At 47.3% G+C, this 22093-nt stretch overlaps 2 protein-coding genes and 1 long non-coding RNA gene across 8 annotated transcripts in view; 2 read left to right on the top strand and 1 right to left on the bottom strand.

Annotated features, from left to right (window-relative positions):
* Positions 1-14225, top strand: part of USP3 (ubiquitin specific peptidase 3) — a 108471-nt gene extending 94246 nt beyond the window's left edge. For all 5 annotated transcript variants that reach the window (XM_036081139.2, XM_036081140.2, XM_078079243.1 and 2 more), the window contains 4 exons: positions 6678-6796; positions 7853-7966; positions 8105-8172; positions 10627-14225. In XM_036081139.2, coding sequence (XP_035937032.1) covers positions 6678-6796; positions 7853-7966; positions 8105-8172; positions 10627-10792 — 467 coding nt within the window. In that variant the 3' untranslated portion in view covers positions 10793-14225. The remainder of the gene's footprint in view (positions 1-6677; positions 6797-7852; positions 7967-8104; positions 8173-10626) is intronic.
* Positions 1-20133, bottom strand: part of LOC118528654 (uncharacterized) — a 53186-nt gene extending 33053 nt beyond the window's left edge. The window contains exon 1 of one of the 2 annotated variants that reach the window (XR_013450447.1): positions 20022-20133. This is a non-coding gene — a long non-coding RNA (uncharacterized LOC118528654). Of the gene's footprint in view, positions 1-4755; positions 4897-20021 lie in introns of those variants that run through there. The other variant, XR_013450445.1, reaches the window with a different exon arrangement.
* Positions 15622-21157, top strand: FBXL22 (F-box and leucine rich repeat protein 22). Its single transcript, XM_036081156.2, has 2 exons — positions 15622-17040; positions 20065-21157. Exons 1-2 carry the CDS (start codon positions 16706-16708, stop codon positions 20399-20401), a joined length of 672 nt encoding a protein of 223 aa, XP_035937049.1. The 5' UTR covers positions 15622-16705; the 3' UTR covers positions 20402-21157.
* The last annotated feature ends 936 nt before the right edge of the window (positions 21158-22093 follow it).

Below are 22093 nucleotides of genomic sequence, written 5' to 3'. Positions count from 1 at the left end.
CACAGCAATAAATACCTACTTTGAGAAACAAGGAAAATCTTGAATAAACCTAACTTTATACCTTAAGGAATGAGAAAAAGAACAAAGCCCAAAGTTAGAAGAAGGAGGGAAATAACAAAGATTGGAGTGGAAATAAATGAGACTAAAAAGACAATAGAAAAGATCAACAAAATAGCTGGTTCTTTGAAAAGATAAAAATCAGCAAACCTTGACCCATTCTAATTGAAACAAAGACAGGACTCAAAATCAGAAAGGAAAGTGGGGACATTACAACTGATGCCACAGAAATACAAAGGATCTTAAGAGACTACTGTGAACAGTTACACACCGAGAAATTGGAGACCTAGAAGAAATGGATAAATTCCTAGAAATATACAACCTACAAAGACTGAATTATGAAGAAACAGAAGATATGAACAGACTGATTACTAGTAAGGAGATTGAATCAGTAATCGAGAATCTTCCAACAAACAGATGTCTGGGACTATACAACTTCAGTGATGAAATCTACCAAACATGCAAAGAATTCATACCAATCCTCAGACTCTTCCAAAAAATAGAAGAGGAAAGAACACTTTTACACTCATTTTACAAGGCCATTCTGCAATTGCCCTGATACTAAACTAGACAAGGGGACCATAACAAAAGCAAATTACAGGCTGATATTCCTGATTAACACAGATGTAGAAATCCTCAATAAAATATTAGCAAACTGAATTCAACAATATTGTTGACCTTTCAACAACATGGGTTTGAACTACACATGTCCACTTACATGTGACTTGTTTTAATACAGTACAGTATTATAAGTGTATTTTCTCTTCCTTGTGATTTTTTTTTTTCAAGATTTTATCTATTTATTTTAGAGAGCACAAGTGTGCAAGTGGGGGGAAGGAGAGAGAGAATCTCGAGCAGACTCCACGCTGAGCACAGAGCCCAATTCAGGGCTCAATCCCATGACCCTGAGATCATGACCTGAGCTGAAACCAAGAGTCAGATGCTTAACTGAGCCACCCCGGTGCCTCTTCTTTGTGATTTTTTTTTTTTTAAAGATTTTATTTATTTATTTGACAGAGAGACACAGCAAGAGAGGGAACACAGGCAGGGGGAGTGGGAGAGGGAGAAGCAGGCTTCCCGCTGAGCAGGGAGCCCGATGCGGGGCTCGATCCCAGGACCCTGGGATCATGACCTGAGCCGAAGGCAGACGCTTAACCGACTGAGCCACCCAGGCGCCCTTCTTTGTGATTTTTTTTAAATAACGTTTTTCTTTTATCTTACTTTACTAGAGGAGTACAGTATATAATACATATAATATACAAAATGTGTGTTAATTGACCATTATCATTAGAGTTCTGGTCAACAGTAGGCTATCAGTATTAAATTTTGAGGTAGTCAAAAGGTATACATGAATTTTCAACTGCATAGGGGTTGGTGCCCTAAAACCCCTATGTTGTTCAAGGGTCAGCTGTACATTAAGGGATCATACACCATAATCAAGCAGGATTTATTCCAGGGATGCAGGGATGGTTCAACATCTATAAATCAGTGTTATACACCACATTAACAAAATCAGGGATAAAAATATAATTATCTCAGTAGATGCATAAAAAGCATTTGACAAAATTCAATACCCATTTATTATTTTTAGAGAGCACGAGGATAGGTGGGGGGAGGGGCAAAGGGAGAGAGAATCTCAAGCAGGCTCCACACCCAGCACAGAGCATGACACGAGGCCCAATCTCAAGACCCTGAGATCATGACCTGAGCTGAAATTAAGAGTTGGATGCTTAACCGACTGAGCCACCCAGGTGCCCCAATACCCATTTATGATAAAAACTCAGAGAGGGTATAGAGGGTACCTTCCTCAACATAATAAAGGCCATATATGACAAGCCCATAGTTAATATCATACTCAATGGTGAAAAGCTGAAAGCTTTTCCTCAGAGATAAAAGTATAAAACAGGGATGCCCACTTTCAACACTTTTATTCAATAAGGTATTAAAAATCCTCACCAGAGCAATTAGGCAAGGAAAAAAAAAAAAAGGCATCTAAATTGGAAAGGAAGAAATAAAACTGTCACTATTTACAGATGACATGGTATTATATATAGAAACCCTTAAGATTCCACCAAAAAAATGTATTCAGTAAAGTTGCAGGATCAAAATCAAAATACAAAAATCTATTGCATTTTTATACACTAATAATGAACTATCAGAGAAATTAAAATAATCCCTTTTACAATTGCATCAAAAAGAATACCCAGGAATAAATTTAACTGAGGTAAAGGATCTATACACTGAAAACTGTAAGACAATGAAGAAAGAAATTAAAGATGACACAAATAAATGGAAAGATATACCATGCCCATGGATTGGAAGAATTAATGTTATTCACACTACCCTAAGCAATCTATAGGGTCAGTGCAATCCCTATCAAAATTCCAATGGTATTTTTCATAGAAGTAGAACAAACAATCCTAAGCTTTGTATGGAATCACAAAAGACCCCAAATAGGCAAAGAAATCTTGAGAAAGAACAAAGCCATGGGGCGCCTGGGTGGCTCAGGCGTTAAGCATCTGCCTTTGGCTCAGGTCATGATCCCAGGGTCCTGGCATCGAGCCCCGCATCGGGCTCCCTGCTTCTCCCTCTCCCACTCCCCGTACTTGGGTTCCCTCTCTCACTCTCTTTCAAATAAATAAATGAAATCTTAAAAAAAAAAAAAAAAAAAAAAGAACAAAGCCAGAGGCTTCACATGCCTTGATTTTAAACTAAATTACAAAGCCATAGTAGTCACAACAGTATGGTTTTGGCGTAGAAACAGACATATCAATGGAACAGAATAGAGAGCCCAGAAATAAACCATACATACATGGTCAATTTACAACAAAGGAGCCAAGAATTTACAAGGGGAAAGGATAATTTCGTCAATAAATGATGTTGGGAAAACTGAACAGCCACATGCAAAGGAGTGAAAGTGGACTACTTTCTTACACCATACACAAAAGTTAACTCAAAATGGATTGAAGACTGGAACCTAGGACCTGAAACCATGAAGGTCCCAGAAGAAAACGTAGGTAGTAAACTTCTTGACATAGGTGTTGGCAGTGACTTTTTGAATCTGTCTCCAAAAGCAAAGGCAACAAAAGCAAAATTAAATACGCGGGATTACTTCAAACCAGAAAGCCTCTGTACAGCAAAGGGAATAAAATGAGAAGGCAAATTACTGAATGGGAGAAAATATTTGCAAATAGTGTTTGTTAAGGGGTTAATATCCAGAATGTATAAAGAACCCATACAACTCAGTAGCAAAAACAAAACAACAACCAGTTCCATTTTAGAAAAAGGGAGAAAATTCTAATAGACATCTTTCCAAAGATGACATACAGATAGCCAACAGGTAGATGAAAAGATGCTCTACATCACTCATCAGGGAAATGCAAATCAAACCACAATGAGCTATCACTTCACAACTGTTACAATGGTTGTTATCAAAAACATAAGAAATAACAAGTGTTAGGGAGGATGTGGAGTAAATGGAACCCTTATGCACTGTTGGAATGTAAATTGGTGCAGCCACTGTGGAAAACTGGGGGGGGGGGTTCCTCAAGAAAATAGAGCTACCCTATGACCCAGCAGTTGCACTAATATTTACCTCAAAGATACAAATGTAGTGATCCAAAGGGGCACGTGCACCCCAATGTTTATAGCAGCAGTGTCCACAATAGCCAAACTATGGAAAGAGCCCAGATGTCCATCGACAGATGAATGGATAAAGAAGGTGTGTGTGTGTGTGTGTGTGTGTGTGTGTGTGTGTGTGTGATGGAATATTATGCAGCCATCAAAAAATGAAATCTAGCCATTTGCAATGATGTGGATGGAACTAGAGGGTATTATGCTAAGCGAAATAAGTCAGTCAGAGAAAGACAGTTACCATATGATCTCACTGATGTGGAATTTAAGAAACAAAACAGAGGATCATAGGGGAAGAGAGGAAAAAATAAAACAAGATGAAACCAGAGAGGGAGACAAACCATAAGAGACTCTTAATCACAGGAAACAAACTGAGGGTTGCTGGAAGGAAGAGGGGTGGAGGGATGGGGGTAACTGGGTGATGGACATTAAGGAGGACCTGTGATGTAATGAGCACTGGGTATTATACAAGACTAATGAATCACAGGCCTGTACCTATGAAACCAGTAATACATTATATGTTAATTAATTGAACTTCAATAAAAAATGTTAAAAAAAATTAAAGTAGAACTACCATATGATCCAACAGTTCCACTTCTGGGTATTTTTCCAAAGAAAATGAAAATACTAACTTGAAAAGATATGATCCTTATGTTCATGCAGCATTATTTACAATAATCCAAGAAGCAACTGTTGGATGAATGGATAAAGACAATATGCTTATATAATGACATATTATTCAGCCATAAAGAATGAAATCTTGTCATTTAGAACAAAATGGATGGAACTTGAGGGCATTATGCTAAGTTAAAGTCAGAGAAAGACAAATACCGTATGATCTCATTTATATGTGGAATCTAAAAAACCCCACACCAAGTTCATAGGTACAGAAAATAAATTGGTAGTTACCAGAGGTGCGGGATGGGAAGTGGGCAAAATACGTGAAAGGGGTCAAAAAGTAGAAACTTGCAGTTATAAATAAGTCATGGGGATGTAATAATATAGCATGGTGACTATAGTTAATACTGTATTGTATACTTAAAAGTTGCTAAGATAGGGGCGCACCTGGGTGGCTCAGTCGTTAAGCATCCTCCTTCAGCTCAGGTCATGGTCCCAGGGTCCTGGGATCGAGCCCCATGTCGGGCTCCCTGCTCAGCGGGAAGCCTGCTCTCCCACTCCCCCTGCTTGTGTTCCCTCTCTCGCTGTGTCTCTGTCAAATAAATAAATAAAATCTTTAAAAAATAAAAAGTTGCTAAGATAATAAAAAGTTCTCATCACAGGAAAAAAATTTTAATGGGTGTTAATTAGACTTATTGTGGTGATCATGTCAAAACAGATACAAATATTGAATGTTGTATAGCTGAAATTAATATGTTATGTGCCAATTATACCTCAAAAACAAACAAAACAAAACACACAACTCCACAAAGAATGCATGGTTCCCCTTGCCCCACATGGGCCTGTGCCACCAGGCTCGCTCTTATCCTCTTCTCTTGGGAGCCAAGGTGGACTAGGACCTGAAAACTCTTGAGTACAGAGACAGTGTTGCTTTTCCTCATATAGCTAGGTTTAGTGCTTGCTACCCAACTTTTCAGACTAAACATTATACTGTTTAAAGATGCATACGTGTATGTATGTGGTCTATAAAGGCAAGCAAAAAGATGATTAACACAAAATTGAGGATAATGTCTATTTCTAGAGGGAAAGATGGGGTCTGTTACTGGGAAAATACAGGAAACTCCTAACAGGGCTCCCACACCTGGCTGCTCAGGTTGCTCGCTGCACAACTCTAGGGGATGCCATTCACATAAAGTTTGGCTCCTCAAGTACTGGAGAGAATCCATGTCTTTGAGTGCTGGGTACACAGGCATTCCTACTCTTCTCTAAAAGGAATACTGTTACTTCTCTACAGAACAATACACACCTTACTGATTGTAACAGGCGTTGGCAAACTTTTATAAGGGGCCAGACAGTAAATACTTCAGGCATTACTGCAAGTAAGGTCTGCGTCCCAACTGCTCGACTCTGCTCTTGTATATAAGCAGCCACAGAGGATATATAAATCAGTGGGCGTGTCTGTGTTCGAGAAAACCTTATTTACAGGGGCGCCTGGGGGGCTCAGTCGTTACGCGTCTGCCTTCGGCTCAGGTCATGATCCCAGGGTCCTGGGATCGAGCCCCGCATCGGGCTCCCTGCTCGGCGGGAAGCCTGCTTCTCCCTCTCCCTCTGCTTGTGATCCTGCTCTCGCTGTCTCTCTCTGTGTCAAATAAATAAATAAAATCTTTAAAAAAAAAAAAAAGAAAACCTTATTTACAAAACCAGGTGGCTGGATTTGGCTTGGGGCCGCAGTTTACCAAACCCCAGATTACACAATTAAGCCTTTAAAAAAATTTATCTGTGGTTTGTCCAGGGGACTGAGAGTAGAGCCTGGAACAAAGGATTCCCAGGAGGTAATTGTAGGAAGGTTGGTAATGTAGCCTTCTGTCATCTGCGTTTATTTTTTAATAAGTTATGACCGTGAAAATGTTTGCTCTAAACCTGACTTTTTTATGAACTTGGGGGCTTTGTCCTCTATAAGGTAAGATATTGAGAGAAAATTGCTGCTCAAACCTTGATTTTTTTAATTAAGGAAACCATTTTTAGCAAAAGTATCCAGACTAATTCTTCATTAATAGCACCAAACCCAGCAGTACCACCTGTCATTAAGTGATGGTTACCAGATGTCAGACATGATGCCAGGCACTTGACACACAGTATTTTTCCTCACAACAGTGCTTCAGAGTAGGTTTTGTTTTTGTTTTTGTTTGTTTTTTGGTCTCCATTTTGCAACTGAGAAAGGCTGGCTTTTTTCCAAGGTCACTGAGTTAATAACGCTGAGATTGGAGCCAGAGTTGTCCAGCTTCGAAGTTCACAGTCTGTTGTCTACAGCGTATTGCCTCTGTAGAAGGCCTCCTGTTTTAATGCTGCCCAAATCAATTTGGTTTTAGATTGTCTTCGCAGTTTCACGGACTTAGAAGAACTTGATGAGACAGAGTTATATATGTGCCACAAATGCAAAAAGAAACAAAAATCCACTAAAAAGTTTTGGATTCAAAAACTCCCCAAGGTAAGGACTGAGTTTCAAATTATAATGCAATTTTGAGAGGAAAAATGTTTGATTGATGAGAAGACAAATCTTGTAACTTTAGCCTGTGTTCTCTATTGGTCTCTCGAGTTGCTAGTGAAAGGTAAAGAAACCCTTTGAGAATGCATAATTAATGTGTCCTGATCACAATTTACAGCATGTGGAAGGTGGTTTCCCACCACACCACCACTGACCAACAGCGGGCTGTCCTACAGTTCCCTGCAACTCTGACGCTGTCTACCCGGAGACAGCGATCAGATTCCACAGGGTCAGGTCTCAGTCCCCCAAGACTGCCTCCGCTTCAGAAGCCAGTCACTTGTTACTTTGTGCTTCTGACCAACAGACTACAGACATGTATGAGGAGATAGGTAGAGCGGAGTCCTGAACAGAGGAGCTTCTGCCCTTGTGCAGTTTGGGCCTGGCACGGGCCTCGACCTGTTCTGGTTCCCCATCTGGAAGCGCTCTAAACCCCTCACTTTGGATTTTTATGGCGGCTTCATTACATAGGCTTGACTGAGTAACTCACTGGCTGTTGACAGTTGTTCAACTCCCAGCCCCTCTCCCCTCCCTGGAGTTGGGGTGGGGGGCGGGGAGACTGGGGAGACTGAAAGTTCCAACTCCGTAATCACAGGGTTGGGTGTGGCGCCCCCCCTCCCCCAACCAGCCCGTATCCTTAGGTGTGGTCCGAAAGTCACCTCATTAACATAACAAAGACACCTTTATGGCTACCATTTAGGAAATTCTAAGGGTTTAGGAGCTCTGTTAGGACAGAGGGTGAAGACCTATTTATTTATATAATTTATATATATTATATATATTTAGTTTTTATTTTAATTCCAGTTCATTAACATGCACTGTAATATTAGTTTCAGGGGTTATATTATAAATCACAACATCACAATGTGGAAGAAAGTACCATCAGGTTCAAAAGATAAACTGATAGGCCACCTAAAATATCAAGAGACATTAGTACCAAGTAGTTAATTTTATTGAAATGTAAATTGTTTATAATCTTTGTCTGATTTGTCTCTCATCCAGGTGCTATGCTTACATTTGAAACGATTTCATTGGACTGCATATTTAAGAAACAAAGTTGATACCTATGTAGAATTTCCCCTGAGAGGCCTGGACATGAAATGCTACTTGCTAGAGGTAAGATCAGTTATCTTTGTTCGATGGTGAAAGATGGCTCTTCAGTCAAATCAAGTCTTCACATTGAGGTAGGAGATAGGATGTCACTGAGCACTGCTGCTAACTCAGTCCTGGGATGTCTTCTCCCTTTTCCTGTAGCCTGAGAACAGAGGCCCCGAGCACTGCCTGTACGACCTTGCCGCTGTGGTGGTGCACCATGGTTCCGGGTAAGTGGGTCACTGGCTTCTCGTGCTTGGGAAACGCACGGTGGAGACCAGCAGTTTCACACCACTCTGGATAATTCTCCCCTCAACTCCCTAAAAAAAGGATACGTTAAAGTGAGTGAAGTAGAGTTTTCTTTCCATCTTGGTGTGAAAGAATATTCTTGAAAGGATGTTGTGAAGGAGGAAGGCACATGAAAGCAAAATGGAGAAGGGTTCATTTGAGCTCAGCATTCAGAACCTAAGCTGTTTGTGCACAAAATCCTGAGTAGTCTTTTTTTTTTTTTTTTTTTTTTAAGATTTTATTTATTTATTTGAGAGAGAGAGAGAGCACAAGAGGGGGGAGCGGGAGAGGGAGAAGCAGACTCCCTGCTGAGCAGGGAGCCCGATGCGGGACTCGATCCCGGGACTCCAGGATCATGACCTGAGCCGAAGGCAGTTGCTTAACCAACTGAGCCACCCAGGCGCCCTCCTGAGTAGTCTTTACTCCAAAGTTTTTCTGTTTCCTTTGTCAGATGACATTTAAATTGGGGAAAAATGGGAAATTATTTGGAACTTCGTGTCATCTATTTTAAAGATTCATTTTTATTGAATTTTTGTTTTTCTGAAAATTTGTATTAGTTTATACCTTCTGATTTCTTGAGATTCGCTATTTTACCTTCAAATGTGGACAAAACCCTGTCCATGTTGAAAACCCTTTTCCCTCACAACTCTGTAGACATTGCTCCCTGGACTTCATCATTCATAGTTACAAGGGCCAAGTCTACTACCAGTCTGAGTCTCATCCCTTTATAGGCAACTTTTTTCCCTCATTGGACGGTTACAGGATCCTGTCTTTGGATTTAAGAAATTACAGTAAATGTATTCCTGGCTTAGTGGTTGATAGGGATCCTCTTCATCAGTGTCTTCGGCTCCTGGAAATAGTGTTTGTTTCCCACCCCCTCTCTACTTTTTGGAACCGATATTACATGTACAGCAGCCCCCCTCCTATCTGTACGAATACATTCCAAGACCCCCAGTGGATGCCTGAAACTGCAGATAGTACCAAATCCTATACATACACTCGAGTTTTTCTTATACATATGTACCTATGATAGTTTAATTTACAATTATAATTTAATATTAATTGTAATTGTGGTAGTGTTAGCTTCTGTTGACCTTTTGATGAGATGTTACAAGGAGGATCATCTTCCGGACCACAGCTGACTGTGGGTAACTAAACTGGAAAGCAAAGCCAAGGATGAGGGGGGACCTCCTATATAGTTAATTTTCTGGTTCTTTCACACATTTTAACCACTGTTCAATGATTTCCATCTGTGTTTCTGAAGACTGCCATGGCCTATTTTTCCAAATCACCAATTTGGATTTCATCTGTATCCAAATTGAAGATAAGCTCCTCTGTGAAATGTTTAATACTGTGGCAATCCCATTTTTCTGATAACTTCCTTTCATAATAGGAACATTCTTGTCTTATGGTTGCAGTATCTTTTTGAAACCATCGGTATTAGAATTTTAAAGCTCTTTGGTTTTCTGCATTAAATGTTAGTGGTTAATTGCTTTACTTGTTCTTCCCAGAACTTCTCTTTCATACTATCCACACCCCCCACCCCCCGGGTTTTGATGGTTTGGGGCTGTTTATTCAGTCATAATAAATGAGGAGATTGATCATTATTGGTAAATGGTAAGGGTTTTCCTAGCACTTGTGGGGTGTCTGTTCTACCGAAGGCTTTTCTCCTGCTGGGAGGGCTGACTCTAGGGCTCCATGGGTGCGTGGCTGGGTCGTGCTGACAGAAAAGCGCTTGCGGGGGCGCCTGGCTGGCTCAGTTGGTTGAGCAACTGCCTTCAGCTCAGGTCATGATCCTGGAGTCCCGGAATCGAGTCCTGCATCGGGCTCCCCGCTCAGTGGGGAGTTTGCTTCTCCCTCTGACCCTCCCCCTTCTCACGCTCGCTCTCAAATAAATAAAATCTTTAAAAAAGAAAAACAAAGCAAAGCGCTTGCAGGCCACGGTACAGGGAGGGCACTTCCCTGAAGGCAGATTACTTTCTCAAGCTCAGGTTTTTTCCAAGGCTGTGATGGAAATCTGTTCTTCAATGGTCCAGGTTTCCCTAGATCTTGACCTATGCTTGTTAGGGCAAGAGTGCTTAGCTCTTGGGTTTCTCTATTAACCCAGTGCCATGTGAACACTGCTTTGTGTGTTGTAGAAAATCTTCAGTTTCTGGTCATTCGATGGCACTCTTCCCTGTATTTCCAATGTCAGTATATTCCTGGTCATTTCAGTGGATTTTGAGGAACACAAACACCTGAGCTCAATCAGCCATCTTAAACCACAAGTCTCTAGGGTGTATTCTCTATTACAGTACTTATAATTTATTATATATCTAACAAATTCTATGATTGTGCATATCCTTTTGTTATTTCTGTAGCCCTTTTCTTTCATTTTTTTTTACTTTCCCTTACAGGGTCGGTTCTGGACATTACACAGCCTATGCAACTCATGAAGGTCGCTGGTTCCATTTCAATGATAGTACTGTAACACTGACTGATGAAGACACCGTTGTGAAAGCAAAGGCCTACATCCTTTTCTATGTGGAACGCCAGGCCAAAGCTGGATCAGATAAACTTTAATACCTCCTTTAAATCATTATTTGTCAACTATACCGGACAAACATTTCCAATTTTCCGTAAATACTTGATCCAAGATTTAATTTCATTATGCACTTTTCAATTTCCTATTTTGGGTTTAGTTTTATTTTGTCAGTGGTAGTGACGTATTGAACATGGGCACCAACTAATTTGTTTTTTTAGTTCTACCAGAAAACCTCAGCAGATATTTTGATTTGCTGCTTTAGTTGTAATAATTCAGTTTTTATATGTAGTTTCAAGAACTTAGTTCTATTTGACTTTTTTTATATTAATGTTTTCAGTTCTCACTTTGAGGCACATTTACATCAATGCTTTGTTACTCTCGCATGCTGCAAGCAAGAGGTGTTCCTGATTGTGAAGAGCAGCCTAACGGGGTCTGCTGCCCTTCACAGCTGTCACGGAGACCAGGTTGACTGGAAAGCCACCCCCCAGGATCATGTGTGCACATCATTTGTGGCCCACAGGATTTCGCTGCTCAGTAATCGTTCCTTCTGATTGTAAAAGAGAAGTGGGAGGGCATCATTAAGCAGGCCAGGTAACTGCTGCTCTGGGTGGCTCTCCAGGCTGCTGTTTATCAGCACTAACTAAATAAATGTGTTGGTTCAGTTGTACCTGCACTGCAAATTCAAGAATTACTCCTTTTGAGTTTTTCTGTCTTGTTCTGGGGATATTTTTTGCTTGTGTGTTTGTGCTCATGGAGCTAGGAGTACAGAAAAGTCCAAAGACGACCAGACACATTGAGTGTTTAAAAATCTCAGACTCCGCTACACGGTGTAGAGGTTATCCAGGGAGAGGAAACCATAGCTTCTGTTTGCCTTTCAAACCAGCATCTAGTTCCCCCACTGGCTATCATGCTGGGAATAACCACATGGCCACTTCTGTCTTATTTCTTGCTTGGCCATCTGAGGTCGAGATGCCGACCTCCAGAGTGGATTCTGACCTTCACCTGCACTTCAGGTAACACCATGGGGTCTGTTTCTATAGAAGGAAATCTGAGTCTTTGCTACTTTGGTTTTTAACAGCTCTCACTGGCCTATCCTGATAGCAGAGCAAACTGAAAATATTCTCACTTTGAATAGTTTCTGTTTGAGTTTAGCAGTCTTTGTTTCAAAATTGTTTTCAAGAAAAATAGGTACAAGCACTATTAAGATTGAACTCAAATTGAAATCTGGAACCAGAATTCCATCTAAGGAAGGTAACTGTGATTCTGCAAGCAGTCCAGGCCAGTCTGTTGATGGGGTGGGGGGTGGGGGTGGCAGTACTTGCAGATTGGAGAGAGGGAGGGAGGGAGAGCGAGCAAGCGAGAACACGCACTCCCCAGTAGGCTCTAGCATAGGGCCGTGCACTGCTGTCAGCGCATCTCTTATTCCAGTCAGTTTCTTTTCTGTTCTCTACAAGTTGTTAGAAGGGGCAGAATGTCTTTCATATTAAGCCAGTCAGCCAAAATTTTTGGTAATCTTGTTTCTCCTATTAAAAGAAAAAAGCCAAGTTTGTTTTTAAGTGCATGAATAATCTGATGGCTGTCCTCCTGGGTCGGATATTTGAAGTTGCAGGAGCAGATGTGGCTCCATTTCCATTTTAATATTCGCTAGATAAATCCTGTATTTTTCTCAGGGCAGAAATCAGCTGCTAAACACTTGAACATGGCCTGGAACAAACTGCGGTTATGGCTAAACCGGTACTATCTGGTATGGCAGTCACTGGTCACATGTGGTTATTGAAGTTTTAATGAAAATTAAGTTTAAAACCCAGTTCTTCAGTCCCACTAGCTACATTTCAGGGCTCAGCAGCCGCTTGTGGCAGAGAATGTTTAGGCCTAGGGCCGTTCCGTCAGCGTGTAGGGCTCTTGGATGGCGCTGGTCTGCGTTTTCACTCCGGAGAAGAGAGCTTCGCTGTCGTGGTTCGGTCTTACAACTTAGACACAGAGTCCAGAAGATAATTAAGAGGGAAACATGTATGTAAAATAGTTTACAGTGCTAAATTACATGAGGTTGAACTATAAGATTTTGGTATTTAACCTTTTGATCTACAAGTGAAAGTTGCACATAATTTGATCTACTATATTAATACATTAACACCACAGACAATTGAACGTGGAATGTGCCTCTTTGAGCTGTTCCGTATCTCCTGTGAATCCAGCCTCTTAGAAGGCATACAGCTGGGACTCTAACATTTGCACTTCCTTTGTCTCTCCGAGGGGGCCCAGGGGAGGACTGCAGCATTATAGCCTTGGGCAGTGTGCATATTGGTGGAGAAAAACGGTCTTTTTATACCAAAAGCAACTTTGTGACAGCCAGACCGCTTTGTTGGGGAAAGTGGTCCTCAGACAGGCAGCGCTGTTGGCTTGAGAGATGGACACATCTCCCTTTGAATTTCTGGAGTGGTTTTATTGCTTGATTTTACTGAAGCAGAAATGTTTGAGTGACATTATGAAGGCTCCTTTGGAAAAGTGATTGGATCCATTTGAATTGTGCATTTGAACGCCAGTGATGTAAATGTGCCTGTTTGTATTTTAAAAATTTAACTGTGTAGCCTTATCACACCTATTTTAAAAAGCTGATCTCCGCGTGCTCTTCAGGGCTTTCCCCTCGCGCCGTGCTCTCTGCGCGTGTGGCGTGTCACGCAGAGGCCGTGGCCGAGGCGGTGCCTCGCTGTCCCATGGCTCCCTGGAACAAGAACACTTCCTCAGAAGTCCTCCCACACAGATGGGTGATGGAAACAGTTTGTGGCAACACAAATCTCTCTCCATGGTGGAGAAACCTTTGCTTATCCACTGTATTCTACTCAGTGTCTAGTGATGACATACGCAACAGAATTAAACCGGTCAAGCGTACAGGCCCTGCTTAAGTGTTAAATGTGTATCTCACCTGGGGAACCTACTCAGCAGCTTGGTTTCTGGGGTTGGGGACATATTTATTTCTTAAAAGCCAAACCTCTCTTTCAATGGTTTAGTGTACATAAGTTTATTTAGATTTATTTCTTCCACCTCAGCCCCCAGCGTCCCCTCAATTCCCTCACACACCCTGTTGCTGACGTGGCCTCGTCACTTGGGCCCTGAAAAGGCTCAGGAGCAGTCTGTTCCTGCGGCCGGGGCACGGGGCCCAGGACACTGGGGTGCAGCCACAGGAACGTGCCCGCGGGGCGGGGGGGGGGGGTGCCGTAGGGCAAGGTCTCCGGCTCGCCTCGCTGGTGTGACGCCTCCCCCGGCTCTGAGCACCATGGACTCCAGACCCCCCCCCCCCCCGCAGTGCTGTGTCTCATGTACTCACTCGCCACGAAAGCCTAGTTTGTATGATGCGAGAGGATTAACGGTGCAAGTGACTGATTTCATTTACGTTGTAATCACAACCCTTTTCTGCTTCACCAACCTGAACTCTTTTATGGATAAAAGTATCATTAAAGTTCTGGTCTCTTTCCTCTTGACTATTATTTCTGAACTGCTTTCAGGGGAGCCACGTGAGTGTCCGGGTACTTGCTCAGGGGACGGCCCGGTCGGTCAGCGCCCGCCCCACGCGGGGCCGCCGGTGTGTAGGCGGCAGGGCTGAGGCGGCCGGAGGGCCAGGCGGCGGCAGGGAACGGGCAGGAGGGGCTGCGCTCGCGCCTGCGCAGAGGTGCTGGACCCGCGGCCCGGGCACACGGAGGCCAGTGAGAGCGTCCTGCCTCCCCTCTGCCGGCTCGTCCTATAAAACGAGGCCCGCTTGCCTCCTGCAGAGCTAGACCCCGCCCTGAGGGACCGGCTCTGGGGCCCTGAGCAAAGGACATTGGTCACCTTTTAAAGTAAGACATGCAAGTAAGTGCCACTGTTAAAAAAGTTTCTGCTTTTCAGTACGCCCCTATATACGACCTCTCTGCCCCCGTCGTCCCCTGCAAACAGAAAAACCGCCCTCTGCCCCCACACATCGTTTTTCTGTTATTTGCCTGCTCCTCTCAGTCTCTGAAAACAGAGGCAAATGGTTTTGCCTCCAGGCCCCATCCAGCCCGCTCCTCCCGGCAGCCGCCTCCTGGCAGCTGGTGAGGGGCTGCGCGGCGGCGGCGGGGCCAGGGAGCCGTGCCGCCCCTGTGCTGTCCACGCCACCCTGGCGGCCCAGACCCTCCCCGCATCCTGGGGTGCTCCCCACCCCCGCCGGCAGCATGCACGGCTCCGTGGGGGAGCCTCGACGGGCCACGAGGACGGCCCAGTGGCCAGCCTTTTACGAAGCTGAAAGAACTGTCCGCTTCCAGAGGTCAGCACACTGAAGAGTACTGGCTTGGGTAGGATTTGCGAGGAAAAGTGGAGATAATGCGGCTTTGTGCCGTGCGCCCTTTGGGCGAGTGCAGCGAGAGCCAGAGACGGGCGGCAGCTGTCAGCCGGCGAACCACTAACATAATTAGTCCGCGGTATTAGAGTAGCTAGTTACCCTTTCCCTAAGAACTGCATCCGTTAGCTGGGTCTTGGTGGATGTTGTTTTTAAGACAAGACACCCCTTCCCCCTCGGCATTGCTGGGGTAACCAAGCACCAGGACGCGGAGCCTGGTGTCTCAGAGTTGGCTAGAATGGCTGCTCTTTCTGAGCTGCGCTGTGCTTTTGAAGGCAAAACTACACCAGGAATGACCAAGCCTTAGTTCCAGAAGAGGGTCCAACACAGCTGCTTCATCCGCCTGACTCCACACAACTGCACGCAAAGTATTCCTTTCCTTCCAACCCCAACAAATGGGAGAATGAACAAAGGTAACCACTTGGGTGGTGTCCCCTGCCTCACTGCCGCAGACAGTGCAGCCCTTCCTGTCAGCAGCCCCCGAACCAGCACACACAGCTGCCAGTTCACAGCAGCACAATCACAGTAGGATCTGGGGTGGGCCTGGGAGGGAAGCAGGGTTAGAAAAACGATCCACGCGGTGAGAAATCTCAGTTACTTCAGGAAAGGAGAACTTAAAAGAGAGAAGACCTCCAGGCAGCCTGCCTAGGCGACGATCCCTCCCAGTGAGCGGACCGAAGGCTTTCACAAAGACGGTGGTGTCTGGCTGGCTTAAAGGGCAAGCTGAGACTCAAACACTTTAAGCTAAAACTGTTTCAAGCAGTTTTGTACTAGGAGCTCCCTCATCCATCCTGACGTTTTGGGAAATACAAACGAGATACAACAGGGCACGTAATTGGGAAAATGTTAAGATGTAAAGCCAAGTAAACTTAAGCTTAACATGTTACGCATATACACACAGAAGAACCTTGGAGAGCTAAGCTACTTAAGATAAATCTTTATGCAACAACTCGGTAAAAACAGAGCCAGCTGGGAGGCCGAGGAAATCCCTTTGCCTGGCACAGGGCAGCAGGGTCTGAAGGTAGTTGGGCCAAGCTCGCAAACCATCACCACTGAGCGAAGATCACAGGGAAAGGGGCCTTTCCACGGCTTCAGCTTACAGCTTTGAACACAAAACTGTCACCCTTCGCTCTTTATAAACAACAACTCCTATTAGGAGTGGAGCAGAAGACTCACACATACATATTCGAGAATGGAAACAGATCCAATTTATAATCAGGGTCCCTCCCAGTGAGCAGACTGCAGGCCCAGACAGGTGGTCTGGCCGGCCACCTCCAATGAAAATGCCTTGGGAAAAGCCAAAAGAGCTCTCTGCTAAGCACCACTGTCAGCTAAAAGGGAAAGAAATCCCTTTTAAGGAAGCTATTTAACTTCAATAGGCTGCTTTTCTGCCAGGATTTTCAATTTCTCTGAACTTGAGCCGAACCACAGACTGCCGCACGTATGTCTGGATCCTGGCTCCCCCCGCCCTGTTCTCAGAGCTTCAGCACCAGTTGTTAGCCAAAAATAAACACCATTCCTCAACCATATATGTCCACCAGCCCAGAGCCGGGCAGGAGGAGGAGAAGGAGGAGGAAGGTCAGGTCCCCGGGTGCACACCATGCACATCACCCAGCTCAACCGGGAGTGCCTGCTGCACCTCTTCTCCTTCCTGGACAAGGACAGCAGGAAGAACCTGGCCAGGACCTGCCCCCAGCTCCAGGACGTGTTTGAGGACCCCGCACTGTGGCCCCTGCTGCACTTTCGATCCCTCCTAGAGCTCAAGAAGGACAACTTCCTCCTGAGCCCGGCCCTCCGGAGCCTCTCCATCTGCTGGTACTCCAGCCGCGTGCAGGTGTGCAGCATTGAGGACTGGCTCAAGAGCGCCTTCCAGAGGAGCATCTGCAGCCGCCACGAGAGCCTGGTCAATGATTTCCTCCTCCAGGTGTGCGACAGGTAGGCCACCTCCTGAGCCGCGGGCTTTGCGGGAGGTGGGGGGTGTGTCTGGCTCCCACAGCCCTAGGAGGCTTGGAGGGGGGGCGGGGAAGAGCAAATTACAAGACCAAGATGCCTCCATCTTGGGGAGCCTCAAACTAGGCCCAAGGCAGACCATCCAGGCCTGTCCACAGCACAGTCCCTAGAGAAGGCATACAGACATGGGAGTGGGGGTGTGTGTGGGGGGGTCTTCCTCCTCTTAGCCTCCCAGGTCCTGGAGCTGCTGCTGCTGCTGTGAACAGGAAGACTGGGCTTCAGCTGTCGCTGTCCTTCGGGCAGCTGTCCTCCCTAGCAGCCGTCAAGGCGGCCTGGCTGGGCCTGGATTTTCAAAGTCAGGCCCTGGGAAAGGTTCCTAGATTCAGCCATCAGCTTACCCCTCCGCTGTCCTCCTAGCAAACAAACTCCAGGGCCTGTGGAACGCAGCTAAGGAAGGACAGCTAGGGTACTCTGGGTTAGCTGAACCAAGCCAGACTCCAGGAGGAGGGGTGGTGATATTGAAGAATGGTTTCCTCATTAGAGTATTAGTTATCTCACTGTACCCCTAAGGAGGGTGTTTTAGCCAAATTTTTCAGATGAGCAAATCAAAGTTTTGAGAGGTCATGTGATCTACAGTCTAGGATTGCCAGATTTTAGAAAATAAAAATTCAAGACATCCAGTTAAATTGGAATTTTGAATAGACAAAATAATTTTTTGGCCTAAGTACGTCCCAAATACATCCTGTATTTGATCGGTCAACTCTACCCCGCGTAGAGAGGCTAAGCCACAGGCGCCCCCCCGTGGTCCCAGCCTCCTGCCTAGGGCAGCCCATGCAAGCGGACTTCTGCTGCCAGCCTCTCGCTGAGCCTCAACTGACCGGTCCCGTCCTGCCTTTGAGGAAAAGCACCTCTTGGTTACTAACAAACTAGGCTCAGCCAGTTTGCTGCCACCCAGGTTTAACAGCTGCTGTTTGCCGGCCCTGTGACCGGCACGGAAGGAGACAGAGTGGTGGCCCCGCCTTGCCTTTTTTTTTTTTTTTTTTTTTAAAGGCAGTCAGAAGAAAACAAGATGGACTTGGTTGGGCCCTGCAGGGATGAGGCCATTTTGGTGGGTTTAACAAGGCACAGAAATCAGACTGGAGTGATGTATGTGGGAGGGGCAGGCCTGCTCTGAAGTTGTTCCATTCCTGCCGCAAGAGAATTTAATTTCCCACATCAGCAAGTGTGGAGTGGCCCTCTCATGTCACCATCTGGGTGCAGCAAGGGGCCCCAGTGTCACAAAAAGAACAAAGGGCTTGGCGGTAAGGGTTCTGTGCTGAGTCTCCCAGGTCTGCTACTGTCCAACCATGGGATCCCAGACCAGTTATTTAAATCCAACCTAATTTCTTCATCTGTCAAATGGGCTAAATCACCCGTCTCACAGGCTAAGAGGATTAATGACACAGTGCACCGGCCCACAGTAGGTACTGAGAACATCCATGAGATCTGGTTCTTTAGCGATCCGCTCTTGGCAGTGGGAGACAGCGGAGGATGGCGGGAAAGGAGTCGGCTCTTTCTCTGGTTTGTTCCTACATCAGGATTATGCTAAAGGTTCTTAGAACAAAAGGGACCACTCAACACCTTTGGGGCTTAAACACCTAATCGTCATCATCACCCTAGAGCTAACAATTTCTCCCACTTGTCAAATGAGGACTAGCACAGTTCAGACATTTGTCCTGGGTCAGAGAGCAAATAAGTCACAGGCAAGTTACCTGAGCCCTCTGGGCCAGTTTCCTCATTCACAAAACAGGGTGCAGAGGGTTTGATATGAAGACTGAAGAAGCCATATGAACTTGGGGAAGATGGAATGGGCTCAGTGTGTGAAATGTGCCCCTTCCCCAGGCACGAGGGAGCCGGGCTAGCCCAGGCAGGTGCAGTGAAGGGGTTAAGGGGAAAGCTGATGGGGAAAGGGAAAGCCCCCATCAAGACCCCAGCTCCCTCTGGCTACTGGGAGCCAAGACCCCTGCCCGCAAGACAGGTCCTTCTTGACTGCAAGCAGTCTGATCCTGTGTGCTCCCAGGAAAACTGAGTTACAACTGCCTGTAGAAGGCCCTGTGCAGGCTCTTTACACCCCAAATCTTGATCTTCACCGACTGGTAGCATTATTCCCTCCCTGCTGTGCACCCACCCATACACACAGAGGGAAACGGAAGCTCAAGTGAGTGACTCAGCCAAGGTCACACCGAAATAAGCCAAATCTAACTTTGCTCAAGATCTTTTTCTCCAGCAAATGCTGGTAAGGTTGGGGCAGAGGAGCCTCCAAACTTTTGGTATGAGTGGCCCTGACTGTACCCACCTCAGACCCGGTTCTAGACCTCTTCCAGGCTGCCATCCCAGTGGGCATGCAAGAACTGTCCCAGTTAACTGAGCACAAACCAGGGGTCTAGAACCCAGAGCCAGGCATACTCAGAGCTATGCCCCGACCCCAGCCTCAAGGGTTCAACAGCGCCTGTCCCTAAGCCACCCCATAGGAAACCCTTGCTCCCACCTGACTGACCGTCCTGCCAGGAGCATCAGGGCCTCAGCTTGAAGCCAGACTGGAGTGGTCACCATGCATCTTTTCCCGCACCCCCACCCCCCAAAGCAACAGGCCTGGAGAGAACCAAAAACACCTAGAGTTGTCCTCCTGGACCCTGCATCCCCCCCTGCCCACAGCAGGACCAGCGGCAGCTCAGGAAGCTAAGAGCCCACGCAGATTAAGGTCTGGTGGAGTGCAGAGGCAGAAAGAGCAGGGGAAAGGGGACAGAAACCCTGGTTCTGATCCAGGCCGCGTCATCGCAGGCCAGTTCCTTAAACGGGCTGAGCCCGGTTCACTTCCTTGCCCACAATACACGAAGTCATGCCGCGAGTCCCAGGGCGGTCAGGGAGCTACCGGGCCGGGGGCTGCTCCAGGGAGGGGCGGGGCGCGGGGCGGACGCCAACCGTACCCGCCGTGGGCCCCGACCTGGGGCCACCGCGATCTCTCCGCAGGTGCCCCAACCTGGCGTCCGTCACGCTTTCAGGCTGCGGCCACGTCACCGACGACTGCCTGGCGCGCCTGCTGCGCTGCTGCCCGCGCCTGCGCGCGCTGCGCCTGGAGAACTGCGCGCGCGTCACCAACCGCACGCTGGCTGCCGTGGCGGCGCACGGGTGCGCGCTGCAGACGCTGCACGTGGACTTCTGCCGCAACGTGAGCGCGGCCGGCCTGCGCCGCCTGCGCGCCGCGTGTCCGCGCCTGGCGCTGCGGGCCGAGCACAGCGCAGCCATGATCCCGGACCAGCTCCCGAGCGCGCCCGGCACGGCCCCTCGCAAGCTGCTGCCGCGCTAGGCCGACCACGCCGGGGCACGACACCCAGCCAAGGGCCCCGGGCGGAAAGAGCGACCTGGCTTCCAACCCCAGCCCCTCCACCTCCCAGACTGTCGCCACATCTCTGAACCTCAGCGTCCTTGTCTGCAAAACGGGGACACTAATGCCTACCTCACATTACGGTTTTACGCACCGGAGTGCGAGATTAGCCGGATGCTGGGAAAACACTCGGCTAGCCCTCACTGACCACCAGCATCTAACCCGACGCCTTTCCGCCCCGGGTCCTCCGCCACTCGCTGTCCGCAGCAGGGAAGAGGCCCACACCATCCCCTGGGACTGCGACCGCCGTCGGGGGCCGAAATAACCCCCATGGGCAGGCGTGGCCACCCGGTAGAGCGCGGGCGCAGGCGGGGCGCGCGCAGGCGCCGTGGGGACGGGGCGGGGCGACCCGAGCGGCCGAACGAGCGCCGCAAGCTCGCCCCGCGGCCGTGCGTGGCCCAGGCTCCCCGCGAGCGTAGCCGCCCGCGGCACCAGTGGGCGGGAGGAGGGGGAAAGCCGGAACTCACAGCCGGAGAGAGCCCCCCAGCCCGCCACCGCGGCCCCTGCTGTCCGCGCCTTCGCTCGGCGCTCGGGCCCCCCCCCACGATTCTAGAAAATTCGCTGGTCGATATGATTCTGAACATAAACCACATAGTTATCCTAATTTTCTACCGTTCTCGTATCACAGAGACAGAAGAAAGCATCTGGAAAACCCTAAGTAAAGACTTGAAAACGAAAGCAGCAGCCCTGGTTAAGTCCTTTGATAATGAAACCACTAGAGGCGCATACAAAGTTAAATTTTTACCTGCTGGATTTGCTCAACGTGGGCACACACCTGGACTTCAGTTTCAGAGCTTTAGTCACTGATGTCCTACCTTTAGCCGCCAAAGTATAGGCTCCCGGCCCCGCAGCAGCCTCCTGGTCCCAGGTACACGGTGAGAACCTGGGTAAGAGGGGAAGGCAGGGAGCACAGCGGGCTGGTGGGCCATGCTCACGCTCCAGCTCCGCCCAGCACCAGCTGGGACCTGGTTCCTTAAGTCACCTGAGGCCAGGTGTTTCTTGTCTGAGAAAGCGGATCTGGACCCCTACTCACCTGTTGCCCAATATTGGGGAACCAGCAAGGAAAAAAGAGAAATTACAATTTTTTCTCTAGTAGGAGAAGAGACAGTAAATACTTGGTATCTAAGAAGCTAATAAGGCTACGGTGGGGGCGGGGGATGGGGAGCACCAGGTAAGGGGATAACTGGCAATTGCTGGGGAAGGCTTGGGGAGGGGGAAAGCGACCTAAAAGGGCTGACCAATGTGAGCCTCGCCACGTGAAGTGAGGCAGGGCGCCGAGGGGCATCTGGCAGGAAAATAGTGCAGGCGCAGGGAATGATAGCTCGTGCAAGGGCTCCAGAGCAGGGGCCTGGCCTGCGAGCTGGGGGCCAGGAGAGCAGTGTGGCGGGAGCAGAGTGAGTAAGGGGGAAAGGGGAGCAGGAGAGATCAGAGAACTAGGGATGTGGGTGGCTGTAGAGGCCTCACAGGTTACTCTGAGCATGAAACGGGAGCTGGAGCGCCCCCACGCCAACCTACCCCCAGCAGGAGCCAGGGTCCCAAGCAGAGATGATCGCCAGGTGAGGGCCGGAGGGGCTGAAATTTCTCCAGGCAGAACCTGGGGTGGGGCAAGCAGCA

The sequence above is a fragment of the Halichoerus grypus genome, chromosome 8 (genome assembly GCF_964656455.1).
Source record: "Halichoerus grypus chromosome 8, mHalGry1.hap1.1, whole genome shotgun sequence".
NCBI lineage: Eukaryota > Metazoa > Chordata > Mammalia > Carnivora > Phocidae > Halichoerus > Halichoerus grypus.
Note: the sequence above shows the minus strand (reverse complement) of the source record. Positions and strands in the feature narration are given on the sequence as shown.

Bases quoted from the DNA above. Each gene is read 5' to 3' on its own strand.
- FBXL22 (XM_036081156.2), top strand. From the start codon at position 16,706: ATGCACATCACCCAGCTCAACCGGGAGTGCCTGCTGCACCTCTTCTCC. The intron at 17,041-20,064 runs GTAGGCCACCTC...ATCTCTCCGCAG, and splicing joins CTCCTCCAGGTGTGCGACAG to GTGCCCCAACCTGGCGTCCG.